General features: G+C 36.4%; 2 protein-coding genes across 2 annotated transcripts; one reads left to right on the top strand and one right to left on the bottom strand.

The window, feature by feature from the left end:
• Nucleotides 1-949: 949 nt before the first annotated feature.
• LOC114523933 (probable serine/threonine-protein kinase DDB_G0281745) lies at nucleotides 950-3,235 on the bottom strand. Its single transcript, XM_028544998.1, has 2 exons — nucleotides 3,201-3,235; nucleotides 950-1,856 (listed from the first exon to the last, which is right to left on the bottom strand). Exon 2 carries the CDS (start codon nucleotides 1,832-1,834, stop codon nucleotides 950-952), a length of 885 nt encoding a protein of 294 aa, XP_028400799.1. The 5' UTR covers nucleotides 1,835-1,856; nucleotides 3,201-3,235.
• A 4,741-nt stretch (nucleotides 3,236-7,976) lies between these two features.
• LOC114523932 (probable serine/threonine-protein kinase DDB_G0271682) lies at nucleotides 7,977-10,972 on the top strand. Its single transcript, XM_028544997.1, has 4 exons — nucleotides 7,977-8,084; nucleotides 8,486-8,534; nucleotides 9,083-10,263; nucleotides 10,781-10,972. The coding sequence occupies exons 1-4, from the start codon at nucleotides 7,977-7,979 to the stop codon at nucleotides 10,970-10,972; spliced, it is 1,530 nt and encodes a 509-aa protein (XP_028400798.1).
• The last annotated feature ends 2,439 nt before the right edge of the window (nucleotides 10,973-13,411 follow it).

Genomic DNA, 13,411 nt, shown 5'->3' with positions numbered 1-13,411 from the left:
GAAATTACGTTCAAAAGTCCTTATTACTTAGCTTCTGCCAAAAACGATACTGGCGGCCGGCGTTTTTAGACACGGTGGGTTGCCAGTTCTCAATTAAATCCTGCATTGTAGGCCTGTCTTGGGGTTTTGATTTTGTACAGGATTTTACCAGCTTTTTGATATCTTTGTTTGAAATACTTTTCCTTTGATTTTTTCTATTCCTGGGATCAGGCTGTTCGCAAATTGCTATCTCACAGACCAGAATTCCATAACTGAAGACATCGATCTATGTGGAAAAACGAGAACATTACCCTTTTAGCTGCTGAAAAAAACAAGGAAATTTTTCAAGGCTTTGCCTTATCGACCTGCGTAAGAAGAGCGAGTTATTATCGCCTGGTTTATTTGAGAACAAGACTGCACATGCTTCGAAATATTCTATTACATCAACCACCTAGTTAAATCGTTTGGTTTGTGTAGGTAGAACGAGTTCTTTGGTACACATAATGTACAAAACGTTTGTGGAAAACGCACGTAACAAATGTATTCTGTCCTATATCACCTCAAAAGGACTCGTTCACAAACATGGGTGACTTGTAGTTCATCTCATTTAAAAAAAATAGGTATAGCATTTAAACCTTCAAATCCGATTTTATGGTGATTTAAAATATTTCACTAACGACGGGCGTAAACCTCTTGAAGACGCGTCTACCAAGTGTAAACACTTTTCGATACGTCAGGTATACAGTATATTTACTTACTCTTATGAAGAAAAGAAGACCCTTAGGTGAAAACGTCATGAATTTTACGTTTCTATTTTAGGCAGGCGATGGAGCAATTATGCTGCTGAGTGTCATTTGAAAAAGCAGCCACGATGCGACTCGATAAAAAAGCCGTACGATCGATTATTCCGTCAAAACAATCCTACGAAGCCATGAACGATTGTCATATGCAGCAGCATGACAATGAGTCATTAATTTAGTTCTATTTTTGTTACCTTTGGGTCTTGTGACGCCTGGCTTGCTTCAGGTGCGGCGTAAAGGACCGCTCCTGGATTTGACGTGTTGCACATATCTATGAAGTTAGCTGAACCATAATCTGATATCTTCGCTCTTCTTGGTGAACAATTATCGATCCATAACAATACGTTGGCACTGCTGATATCACGGTGGATTATCGGGTTTGGTTTCATTGAATGAAGGTAGTTGAGACCGCAGGCCACGTCTAAGGAGATTAATTTAAGCTCCTCGTTCTCTAGGCACGAACCATCTCTTGCACGTCCCTCAATATACGCACGTAAAGTCGTATCCATCATTTCTGTCACGATTAACAAACGATTTTGATCATTCCTCGACGCGCATATAAACTGTAGTAAATTCGGATGACGACATTGCGATGCGATATATACTTCACGTTGAAGAATTTGCAAGTTATAATCAGATGTAATAACTTCGTGGTATTCTTTAACTGCTACTTTGGATCCATAAAAATATCCCTTGAAAACAGCACCATAAGCGCCTTTTCCGAGAACATCGTTAGTTGAAAATGCCACAGATGTTTCTTCTATGTGGTAGCGAGACTTAGCATCTTCTCGAAGTCGCCGAATTTCATTATTTATCTCATTCTTATCTTTTTCAAGTTGGTGAATTTCATGGCACTGGGCAGCAAGATGTTCTCGGAGTTCTTGAATTAAATCGCTCATCTCGTTTCCTTCGTCCCGAAGTCGCTGAATTTCATTGTTCAAATCGCTGTTCTCTTGTTCTAGTCGATTTCGCCGCAATTTTCGTTCTCTCATTCCGGAAAGAAGTGGTAAGCGCCATACACCATGACTGGGTCCCTCATTTTGTGACCCTGACATAACGTCCGTGGTATACGACGGTCTAAATGAAAACATCAGCATGCATACAAAATTCATGCAAATATATTGCTTCGGTCATATATATTTGTTCTTCACACAGTAATACAGACTTTAGAGCCTGTTTAAAGTGTGTGTGTGTGGGGGGGGGGAGACTACAACTGAAGGAGGCCATGATGCCCCCTATAGTTTCTTCTGCTGTGCGATCCATCTAATAATGAGATCATGGTCACGGAATCGTTGAGGTGTCCAGGTTCGTTTCAAATATTTCAAATATTTTGGTGTTCCTCCACCTTCGAATTACGTAACGCTTTTTCGCACGTATAATTCTAATTTATACAAAATTGGCCAATTGAAATTCGAATGGCGATACTTTTCAGACTTTGCAACATTTTGAAATCTGGATTTTTAATTTCTTAGTTTCAAATTTAGTTTTATAGTTAGAAGCTATCTAACTTTCTGACAAATATATTTTTTCGTGTCATAATTAATGGCTAAAAATCACCAGATAATCCTGTGTTAAAATTGCCCATGTTGTGTATGGCTAGCGTGGTTAAATAAATTTTATGAATGAATGAATGAAAATGAAAAACCACATTCGATTCTTTCAATTCACCACTGAGAATTGAATAGACAATCTTTTTTCCGCGTATACACGCATTAAAACTCAAATAAATTTAAATTTGCTTCATTTTCCCTTTAATCAGGCAAATTTTGATTTTGATCACTGATTTTAATTTTAAGAATATTGCTGGTATGAACTGAAGAAAGGTCTGTAAAGGTATGTTTTTAATTTTATTTCGTGTTTTTCTGAGACACCCTGTAGAGGGGCGATATAGCTGAAATACGCGAATTAATCAGAACAAGATATACACTGGTAAACCAAAGAAGACCTGTGTAGTTTTGCTTGTTTTTTTCACGTCATCAATGTATTTAAAATGATTATGTTCAAATGAGGATAAAAAAATCTGGTAAAAAATTGCCCAGACAGGCATCAGATCTATTTGTTAGTTACTCGCTGTTATTCTTCTGTTAATTAAGACGTTTTTCAAACATTATAGAAACATAATTTTGTCGATAAACTCATCTTTTACTCTCATAAAACGCATTGAAAAGACTGGCACGTGCGCGCCTGAGTTACGTCAGAGCAGGCATCATGTTGTTTATGTTATATCATATTTTTAGAATTGCGCAAGTGTTCGTGTGTAATTTAACTCCGTCACAAAACGAAACCAAAGAGCTAGTATAGAAATAATGTTTTGAAAGCGAACGAGGATGACCCTATTGCTCAGTTAACATGCAAGGTTTCTGTTCCTGCCATAGTGAAGGTTAACTATAACGAAATACAAGTAATAAACAATATGCATACCTTGCGTAGTACGTCGATAATGAAACTATATACCACCTTGTTTATGCCAAGACCTAGCACTTGTCCACTTTATATCGACTCTATAGCCACTCTAAATCACTTTTAATTGTGAAGAATAACGTAACATAAAAGAATAACCCGAGAGAATAAAAAACAACCCGTTTCAGATCTGTCAAGGACAGCAATTAAAAAGGCAGCAAACTAAACCATGCAGTGCTTCCACAACTATTTTATGGAAATTTCCTAAATGCTTTGTTGTTTTCCTTTTTTTAAGGACATTTTTTTCCCAAGCTCTTGAAATATTCTTGCAAATTCCTTACAAAATAGTACTTTTTGATACGTCCCTATGTCCAAAATATCCCCTCAAATATTACACTTAATTCATTGACTGAAGTGCACCCTACTCGAAAGGCAAGATCGATTCTATCCACCTTTATTAAGCCAAACGTTCACGGTCTTTCCCTTTAATTTTTTCCATTTTTGGGATCAGGCTGTTCACAAATTGCCATCTCACAGACCAGAATTCCATAGCTGAAGAGATCGATCTTTGTGGAAAAACGGGAACATTATCCCTTTAACGGATTAAAAATTAAAATAAAAACAGATTTACCATGGCTGAAAAGACAGCCACGCTGGAACTCGATACAGAACGATGAGTCAACTCTGATTTAGTTCAGTTATACTTTGATTACCTTTGGGTCTTGTGAATTTTGGTTTGCGTCAGGTGCGGCGTAAAGGACTCCTCCTGGATTTGATGTGCTGCACATATCCATGAAGTTAGCTGAACCATAATCTGATATCTTCGCTTTTCTCTGTGAACGATTCTCGATCCATAACAATTTCATTATTTATCTCATTCTTATCTTCTTGAAGTTGGTGAACTTCGTGGCACTTGGCAGCAAGACGTTCTCGGAGTTCTTGAACTAAATCGCTCATCTGATTTCCTTCGTTCCGAAGTCGCTGAATTTCATTGTTCAAATCGCTGTTCTCTTGTTCTAGTCGATTTCGCCGCAATTTTCGTTTTCTTATTCCGGAAAGAAATGGTAAGCGCCATACACCATGACTAGGTCCCTCATTTTGTGACCCTGACATAACGTCCGTGGTATACGACGGTCTAAATGAAAACATCAGCATGCATACAAAATTCATGCAAATATATTGCTTCGGTCATATATATTTGTTCTTCACACAGTAATACAGACTTTAGAGCCTGTTTAAAGTGTGTGTGTGGGGGGGGGGGGGGCATACTAAAACTGAAGGAGGCCATGATGCCCCCTATAGTTTCTTCTGCTGTGCGGTCTCTCTAATGATGAGATAATGGTCACGGAATCGTTGAGGTGCCTCTAGGTTCGTTTCAAATATTTCAAATATTTTGGTGTTCCTCCACCTTCAAATCACGTAACGCTTTTTCGCACGTATAATTCTAATTTATACAAAATTTGCCAATTGAAATTCGAATGGTGATACTTTTCAGACTTTGCAACATTTTGAAATCTGGATTTTTAATTTCTTAGTTTCAAATTTAGTTTTTATCGGGGAATGGTTCATTGGTAAAATAAAAATAAATAAAATAAATAATGCAGCAGTTAGCATTACAGAAAATTTTAACATAGGTCACTGGATAAAAAATAAGGAGATACACTGATTCACCACTGTTTCATTACGTCAATAATTGATAAATTCAGTTGACCTTTCATATTTAAACATTGCATATTTGGCCGGTATGTTGCGAAAATGCGAAAATCCGCTTACGTTGCAAGTTTTTAATATAAGCATGCACAAGTTCCAGCAGTGAACTTCCGTATGTTGAATTTCAATGCTTTTTAATTAAAGTACGATGTGCTGTCTGAATATCGAACAACATTTAAGATTGCAGCGCTTCTAAATGAATATGAACTGTAGTGTTTATGTTCATGAAGCTTTATATTGAAAAGACTGGCACACGCGTTACGGAGTTAACGCCAGAGCAGGCATCTTGATGTATATGTTATGTCATATTTTTATAAGTTTCCGCGTGTAATTTAACCCACAAAACGAAAGCTAAAGAGGTAGTATGGAAATGTTTTGAAACCGAACGAGGATGACCCTATCGCTCAGTTAACATGCAAGGTTTCTGTTCAGGTTGACCATAAAGAAATAAAAGTAATATACAATACATACCTGGCAAAGTATACGTCGATAATGAAACTATATACCACCTTGTTTATTATACCAAGACCTAGCACTTGTCCACTTTATATCGACTCTATATCCACCCTAAATCACTCTTAATCACTTTTAATAATGAAACTATATTCCGCCTTCTTTATGCCACTGTGGCGTGTCCATTTAATAAGGAAAATATATGGATACCTATTGTCCATTTTCCACTCGTGGAAATTTAGAAATTGTAATTGATTGTAACGAAAGCATTGGAACAATTTCGTTGCGCGTTTGTCGTTTTATTCGTCTTTAAAAATGCTGAAATATAATTCTTGCATTATAAAACTGACAAGATTGCAAATCCTTACGTACTCCTTGAGGGCATGCCTATTTTTAACATAAGCACGAATCCCAGTATTTCCAGAAGTGAAAGTCATGTGACATATGTCCGTAATGTAAGCATTTGGTTTATTGACATTTTTGAACTTCTATATCTTTTAGGCTTTTAAACTTAGTACGATATGCTGTCTGAATATCGAACAACATTTAGGTTCGCAAGGCCAAGGCATCCAAATAAATATGAACTGTAGTGTTTATGTTCAGAAGCTTTGTATTGAAAAGACTGGCACGTGCGCTGCACGCCGGGGTTACGCCAGAGCAGGCATCTTGTTGTATATGTTATGTTATATTTTTATAATTGCGCAAGTGTTCGTGTGTAATTTAACTCCGTCACAAAACGAAACCAAAGAACTAGTATAGAAATAATGTTTTGAAACCGAACGAGGATGACTCTATCGTTCAGTTGACATGCAAGGTTTCTGTTCTTGCCATAGCGAAGGTTAACTATATGAAATACAAGTAATATACAATGTATACCAGGCGAAGAACGTTGTTAATGAAACTATATACCACCTTGTTTATGCCAAGACACTTGTCCACTTTATATCGACTCTATAGCCACTCTAAATCACTCTTAATCACTTTTAATAATGAAACTATATTCCGCCTTTTTATGCCATGCACTTGCACTTGTCGAATCTATTTATTTTTATTTATTTATTTATTGAAATTCGCCAATTGTAACAATCAATTGGCAGGGACACCACAACAGTGTACACCAATTACAGTGGGCCCTTATATATATATCGATTTTATAGCCTCACCGATTACCAAGGCAGCAGATAAACGGATAAAGCAAACTAAACGGCAACACAAACTGATTTCAAACAGTTTTTTGCTTAATGATTCCCATTAGAATGACGTTAATATTTCCACGGATTCATGCTGTTATGATTGCGCGGACTTTGCTGTGGTCAAAGTTTAGAATATTTTCTTGAACAGCAGGGAATTTCAGTGTAGACTGTGCTTTCGCAATAGACTGGAGTAATCATTAGATACACATCCAGAAGGCAACCAGTAAAGTGAAACTACCTTGAAATTGGTACTAAAAAAGATAATCCAGAGACTGTTTTCTTGTGGTACTTGTGTCATTGTGTGTGTTTTTCCTTCCCTACATCGTTGCCAGAGTTTTCGCTCTGCCAACACGAGAGCAAAGTTGCCTGGTACGGCCTGTTGACGCATTACCGAGATTATAAGTGAAACCAGGTCGAATTACCTGCGAACAGGCTGTACATTAAAATAGTCACCCCCATAACCTTATGAGTGTTTAGCGTGACGTTCTCAGCAGTGCAATAATTGTACAAATATCTTTATGCTTTGGCTGCCAGGTTACTTTTCCTAATAACTCATTGATTTACCTCTGTCTAGTTTTAAAGTATAATATACACGTAATTCTACTAAACTATTATTTACATGCATAGCTTCATACTTTATTTGCACACACAAACTCTAATAACCCGGTTAACTAACCCTAACCCTAACCCTAACCCTAATGACAAGTCGATTTTCAGGGGTAGGCAGTCAACCGTATTTCTCCATCATTCTAGCGAAGATGCGAACAAAATACGCTTTTACATAATTATACCTTCAAGAATCTTGTACATTCCCAATTATATTTTTTTCCACTTTAAATATGCAAGAATGCTTTAAACAGCACAGTGTGAAATCAAAATTAGCACTGCCTTTTGTGTTGAGGTATCTCAAATCCTTAGAAATTAGACTGTGTTTTCAAGTTATGCATGATTAAACATTTATCTGCAGAGGGTACTGTATTTGTAGGTAGCATCTTCGACAGTGCTTCTTAAATCTTTAAAGGAAACTTTCAGCCAGGTATGTCCCTCGCTTTTGCTATATCCAGTGTATAAGGGATGAAACATGTACTTCTGTAGGTCAGTTTGATAGTGAAACTCACGGATTTTGGTATATGCTGGTTTTATGATTGATTTAGAATCTTGTATAATATCGAGACTTTGAAAGATTACTTTCAACAAGCAAACATGCATGGTTGAATGTTTTTATTTTAAGGTTTAAAAGCTATGCCAGGCATACACGTTTCAAATACTAGCCTATACTATAGTAAAACGCGACACTAATGCAATTAGCCGACGACCGCCTGTAAAGGCAGGAAATCGTGTAATTAAAACTGTATTTTAGTTTAATTAAGTATAATCTCTTCGTTTTTCGAAAACTTATAGATCAAGCGGTTATCTCGGAGTAAACAGTGAAATTAACAGTATGTCTTCGCCAGAAAATAGGCCGAAGGGTATACCGTCAAGCAGGATATCAGGTTTAATCAATCGTTTTAACGACGTGCCAACAGGAAGTGATGGAAAACCAACTAAGGTCACTGCTTTTACAACATTTTATTTTAGTGAAATATTTAATACTCCATAATAACAATTAGAACCAGAACTTAAAAACCAGTTTGAATATTTTAGAAGCAAGTTGATTCCAATGCAATACAGCTTTTTTGAAGATCGACTTTCAAATTTTATCAAAAAGATAAATAGGCTCAACATATCAAACTTGCATGGCCTCTGTTTGCTGATCTCTTGATAAATAGAGGGGTGCTTCTAAAAACGTTTCGTCGGTAATTTTTAGTGAATGTGTATTTTCTCAAGCAACTTCTCTGTTTTTCCGTTTAGTTTTCCATGTTTTCTTACGTTTGTTCTTCACCTCTTTCGCTCTTTTATTGTTTTAGTGTTGTGTTTAGTTTTTGAAATAAAAGTGAATCTTTGTTTTAGGATTTGGAGAAGAAAAAACCTAAGCCCAAACCAAAACCACCCATTCGAGGTAAAGTTATAGTTAACTTCCGGTGCAAATAGCAAAAAATATAGGCACACATGATGAATTATATTAGAAAAATATAACGAGAACGTATATACTTTTCCCAAGCAGTCCTGCGTTTGAAGGTATAGCAAAGTATAGAAGATACTTTAAACGTATATTTTGGTCTATAAAAACCTTTATAGTTTGATATTAAATTATGTCTATCGTAAATTCGCCCAATTTGGGCATGGCTCACGCATAACCGGTAAAAGTTCTCTGTTTAGCCATTAACCCTACAGGGGCCGGTTGTTCGAAACGCGGTTGTTCGAGACGGCGGATAAGTTCAAAATGGAAAAGAAAATTATCTCTTTATTGGACAAATAAGCTGAAATATTTCGATGTAAATAGCTTAATTTTCAATGAAATAATGCATAAAATGCAGGTTCAGGCATTCACAAGAAGCATGAGGGTATTTTTAAACTTTGGCTTATCCACCGTTTAAGCTAACCGCCTTTCGAACAACCGGCCCTCAGGTTCCCAAGGTTTATAAAATTGTGTATTATTATACACAGCAATAGAAAATGGGAAATTGTTGAATGAAACGTTTGTAACCTACCCTGAAACGGAGATACGGATATTACGATGTTTTGTAGGCGATCTGCTTCGTCAGCTTCAACAAGAGAGAAGTGAGATGGCAACCCCGATTCAACAACGTAAACAAGAAAAAACTGAAATGGCCAACGAAATTGAGAAACTTCAACACGAGAAGAGTGAGATGGCAAACCAGATTCAACAACTTGATAAAGAGAAAGCTGATATGGCTATCGAAATTGAGCAACTTCGAGAAGAGAGAAGTGAGATGGCAACTCAGAGTCAACAACTTAGTCAAGAGAAAACTCAAAAGAAGAACAAATTTGAGCAACTTCAACAAGAAAATAAAGGGATGGGAGCCCAGATTCAACAACTTAGTGAAGAGAAAACTGAGATGGCCAACGAAATTGAGAAACTTCGAAAAGAAGACGCTTTCAAGGAAAAACAGATTCGCCAAAACAAGGAAGAAATTGATGGAATGAGGTTTCGAATTCAGAAAATCCAGGACGAGTCTAAGAAACTGAAAGAAGAAAACGACACCATGAAAATTGAAATTCAACAACTTCAACATAGCAAAACGTCAAGCTTTGTAACAGAAAGTGGGACAGTAATAGTTTCAACTGGTGTTGAATTAGGAAGAGGTGCTTATGGAGCGGTGTACAAAGGAAATTACCACGGAACAGAAGTGGCAGTTAAGGAATTTTATGAAATTCTTATATCTCCGCATAATATGAAATTGCTTGAACGAGAAATTAACATCGCAGCACTATGTCGTCATCCCAATTTACTGCAATTCCTATGCGCAACGAAAACTGGTAATAATCGATTGTTAATCGTGACAGAGCTGATGGACACTTCTTTGCGCTCATTACTCGAGGAACAAACAAGAAAAAAATCGCGGTTCAATTATCAGCAGATTAAATTAATTTCCTTGGATGTCGCACGTGGTCTAAACTATCTTCATTCAAAGGAGCCAAGCCCAATAATTCACCGTGATGTCAGCAGTGCCAACGTGTTGTTAATGATCGAGAACCACGCAGTAAGAAAAGCCAAGATATCAGATTATGGTTCAGCTAATTTTATGGAAGCGTGCAATACAAAATGCCCAGGAGCAGCCGCTTACTCCCCACCTGACGTCGAACAAGGTCAACATAGCCCAAAGGTAAATAAAGGAACATAAAATATTCCAAAAGTAGTACAATCTTCGAGTATTTCATTTAAATAACGGAGGTGAAAATATTGCATTAAAAATATTCCATTGAATATATATCACGCAAATTACCCAATTCTTTTATTAAGCTATGTTTTCCTCCCTGTCATATCCTTAGCGAAGATTTGATATCTGCGGTAATTATTTTCAATTGCCCCTAAACGGACGAACTGGTAAATTAGATTAGACTGTTAAACTGTTGATTGGGCAATAAGCAATGTTTAACGACCTCTGAAACGCCCACCGAACGCAACTACGACTAGCTTTATTTGCATGGCGATACATGCAGAAATTGGCAAAAATTTTATTGAAAATACTGAATCAATATATGAGAACAATTAATGTAAATCAAATTAAGGTCGTCCCCTGACGCCCGTACTCAGAACATATATGTTTGTCCGTATTTTTAGATGCAATCGTGCCTTAGTATTAATATACATATATTATACTATCTTCCTTTATGTCACAGATTGATGTATTCTCTTATGGTTTACTGGTGAGCGAGATGTATACTCGTGAGCTTCCCTCTCCACGCGAAATAAATAAAAAATTACGGAGAATTAAGGATGCTGATATCAGAGATCTTGTAAAACAGTGCACATCTCTGGATCCAAAGCAAAGACCAACAATGCAACAAGTAATTGAATATTTACAACAGTGACAATAGCTTGACATGGTTTTGAAGACTATTAATCGGAGAACTCTGCACATGCTACTGGCTGAATGTTTCTGCACTCTGCATCAGTGATTATTAAATAACCTCGAGTTGCTCAGATACACGTATACGAATGTATAAAAGTTTTAGAGGTTTTGCAGCCGACTACGTTAACACATTTCCCAAATTTGCATACTGTCTGTGACTCAAAAAACATGCACTTGCGTATTAAATTTTCTAGCCAGATATAGCGCATTCCTTGCATAATTTAGATGCATATAACTATGTTAATTTAGAGACATATATAAACACTGATATTTCCCTACTTTTGTTAGTGAAAAATAATTGTATCTGAAAACCAAGTAAGTTTGAGTTCCTTCTATGTAGCTATATAAGGAAATATGATACAGTGAATAAAGGTGTGTTCAGGTGATTCAATTTTGTCAAATGGATGTTTCATATAGTCTGTGTCTTGAAATTTATATACGCAGATCAACTAAAGCCAATTAATGCAGTTCTGCTCTATTAATGACAGATTTCATTCCAAACGTCAGATATATGAAAAATTGGATCGGGCTATAGACTTGAAGTATACTGCAAAATAGCAATTTATGCAATACGCGATCTAAATTAAAAAGGAGATCGAACCATGTAGTAATGAAAACTACGATTAAATTGTTTACATTTTTGACCCCATGCACTACTAAATTAGTTTGTATCCATAACATCGTTTCGGCTCATTTTATGCCATTATGCTGTCGAGGTAGCACGAAATTTGGGTTTGGAGTTTTTACATCATTTTGACCAGTATGGCATAACGGACTGCACACTTTAAAAAGTGAAGTTCCTAAGAAAATATTCATTGTACAATAGAACAAGATTACAACAAGAATAAGTTTTTCATTCCACACATAGTTATGAGACAGTTCGTAATTACCTATTTTCTAGCAAAAACGACGAACACAGCGGCATGTCTGTTCACGAAACAAAACTCTGATTATTTCTAAATATGCAAGAATTGTTTAAACAGCACAGTGGGGCGCATAAATTACCACTCCCTTTTGTGTTGAGGTATCTCAAATCCCCAGAAATTAGACTGTTTCCAAGTATTCTATGACTAGATATGTATCTACGGAAAGTGCTGTAGGTTGCAGCTCGAAAGTCTTCCTCAAAGTTCTCAAGGTTACTTTCATTCAGGTGCGTTCGAGGGAACTAAGAAGGTAACTAGCTATATTGTAAGACGAGAGTGTAATTTTAAATGAATTTTAAATATGGTTTGTTATTCAGTATAAAACATAAAGGCATAACTTCGACGGCACTAAGAAGATAACTAGCTATATTCTTTATTAATTTAAAGTACTTCTGCAGGTTTTGAGGCAAGGCTGTAATTTGAAATGAATGTTAAATATGGTTTGTTATTCAGTATAAATCATGAAGGCATAGCTTCGTCACTTCGAAAAATAACTGTTTATCAATTAATACGCAGACATGATCACTGATTTACTGCTGTTTCAATGCATGGCATGGTGAGGCTATGAGATGGCACACGTTTCTTATTTGCTACTAAAGTGCGTGAAATCACAGTTGTGAAATGCAATAATGCCTGTTAGTTGATGCCGACCGCCCTTACAAGCAGGAAATGCTTAAAATCCAGTTCAGTTATAGGAAGTATAATTGCATGTCGTCAGAAAATTCCAACGGGTCCACGATATCTAGTGCTGAACTTAGGTATTACGAGAATGGAACACCATCATCTCGATGATGATATATTTCATATTTATGTATATATTATCATTGGGCTATTTTAGTAATAGGTAGAACTAATTTAATGCGATTATATAATGCAGTATACTCTCAAATTCGAGTTACATTAAAATACCAATTATGTTATAGAGTAAGTTCAAGAACCCGAGAGAAAAGAAAATTTTTCAAAACCAAATAATCACAACAAAACACCAATGTCAAAATACCTCAATTTACATCTTTACAAAATCAACAGAATCCTTGCATTTCCTGCAACCTGATTGGCTAAAGTAGCAAGCGGAATTTGCGATATTTGACCACGTGGGGTCACAGTCACTGATCTGAAATAAGACATCTATAGAAGGCAAAAGTGAAGCCGGAAGTGATCCGGCTGCCACCCGATTCAAAGGCCCCACTTTCGTATCATTTAATATAGATTTCTATCACAGAACCGTAGTTTTTTGCGTTTTTTGCTTTCTTCACGTCTCTATCCGAGCCAATTTTACAATCACAAACATAGAAGCATACAAGAAGAGATTTGAGCAAAAATGTTATGAAGTCGAAATATTCCAAATTTTTTGCTCAAATTTCTTCTCATATGCTTCTATGTTTGTGATTGTAAAATTGGGCCGGATAGAGACGTGAACAAAGCAAAAAATGCGGATCACTTCCGGCTTCACTTTTGCCTTCTGTAGATGCGTT

This window comes from Dendronephthya gigantea, unplaced genomic scaffold (genome assembly GCF_004324835.1).
Source record: "Dendronephthya gigantea isolate DGI-Jeju-01 unplaced genomic scaffold, DenGig_1.0 000029F, whole genome shotgun sequence".
NCBI classification, from domain to species: domain Eukaryota; kingdom Metazoa; phylum Cnidaria; class Anthozoa; order Malacalcyonacea; family Nephtheidae; genus Dendronephthya; species Dendronephthya gigantea.
This window is presented reverse-complemented; position numbering and strand designations above follow the sequence as displayed.

What these genes read in the sequence shown, in the direction of transcription:
- LOC114523933 (XM_028544998.1), bottom strand. Translation starts at nt 1,834, where the DNA reads ATGTCAGGGTCACAAAATGAGGGACCCAGTCATGGTGTATGGCGCTTA.
- LOC114523932 (XM_028544997.1), top strand. Translation starts at nt 7,977, where the DNA reads ATGTCTTCGCCAGAAAATAGGCCGAAGGGTATACCGTCAAGCAGGATA. An exon ending in GTGATGGAAAACCAACTAAG is followed by an intron (nt 8,085 to 8,485) that starts GTCACTGCTTTT and finishes TCTTTGTTTTAG; the next exon opens with GATTTGGAGAAGAAAAAACC. An exon ending in ACCAAAACCACCCATTCGAG is followed by an intron (nt 8,535 to 9,082) that starts GTAAAGTTATAG and finishes TATTATACACAG; the next exon opens with CAATAGAAAATGGGAAATTG.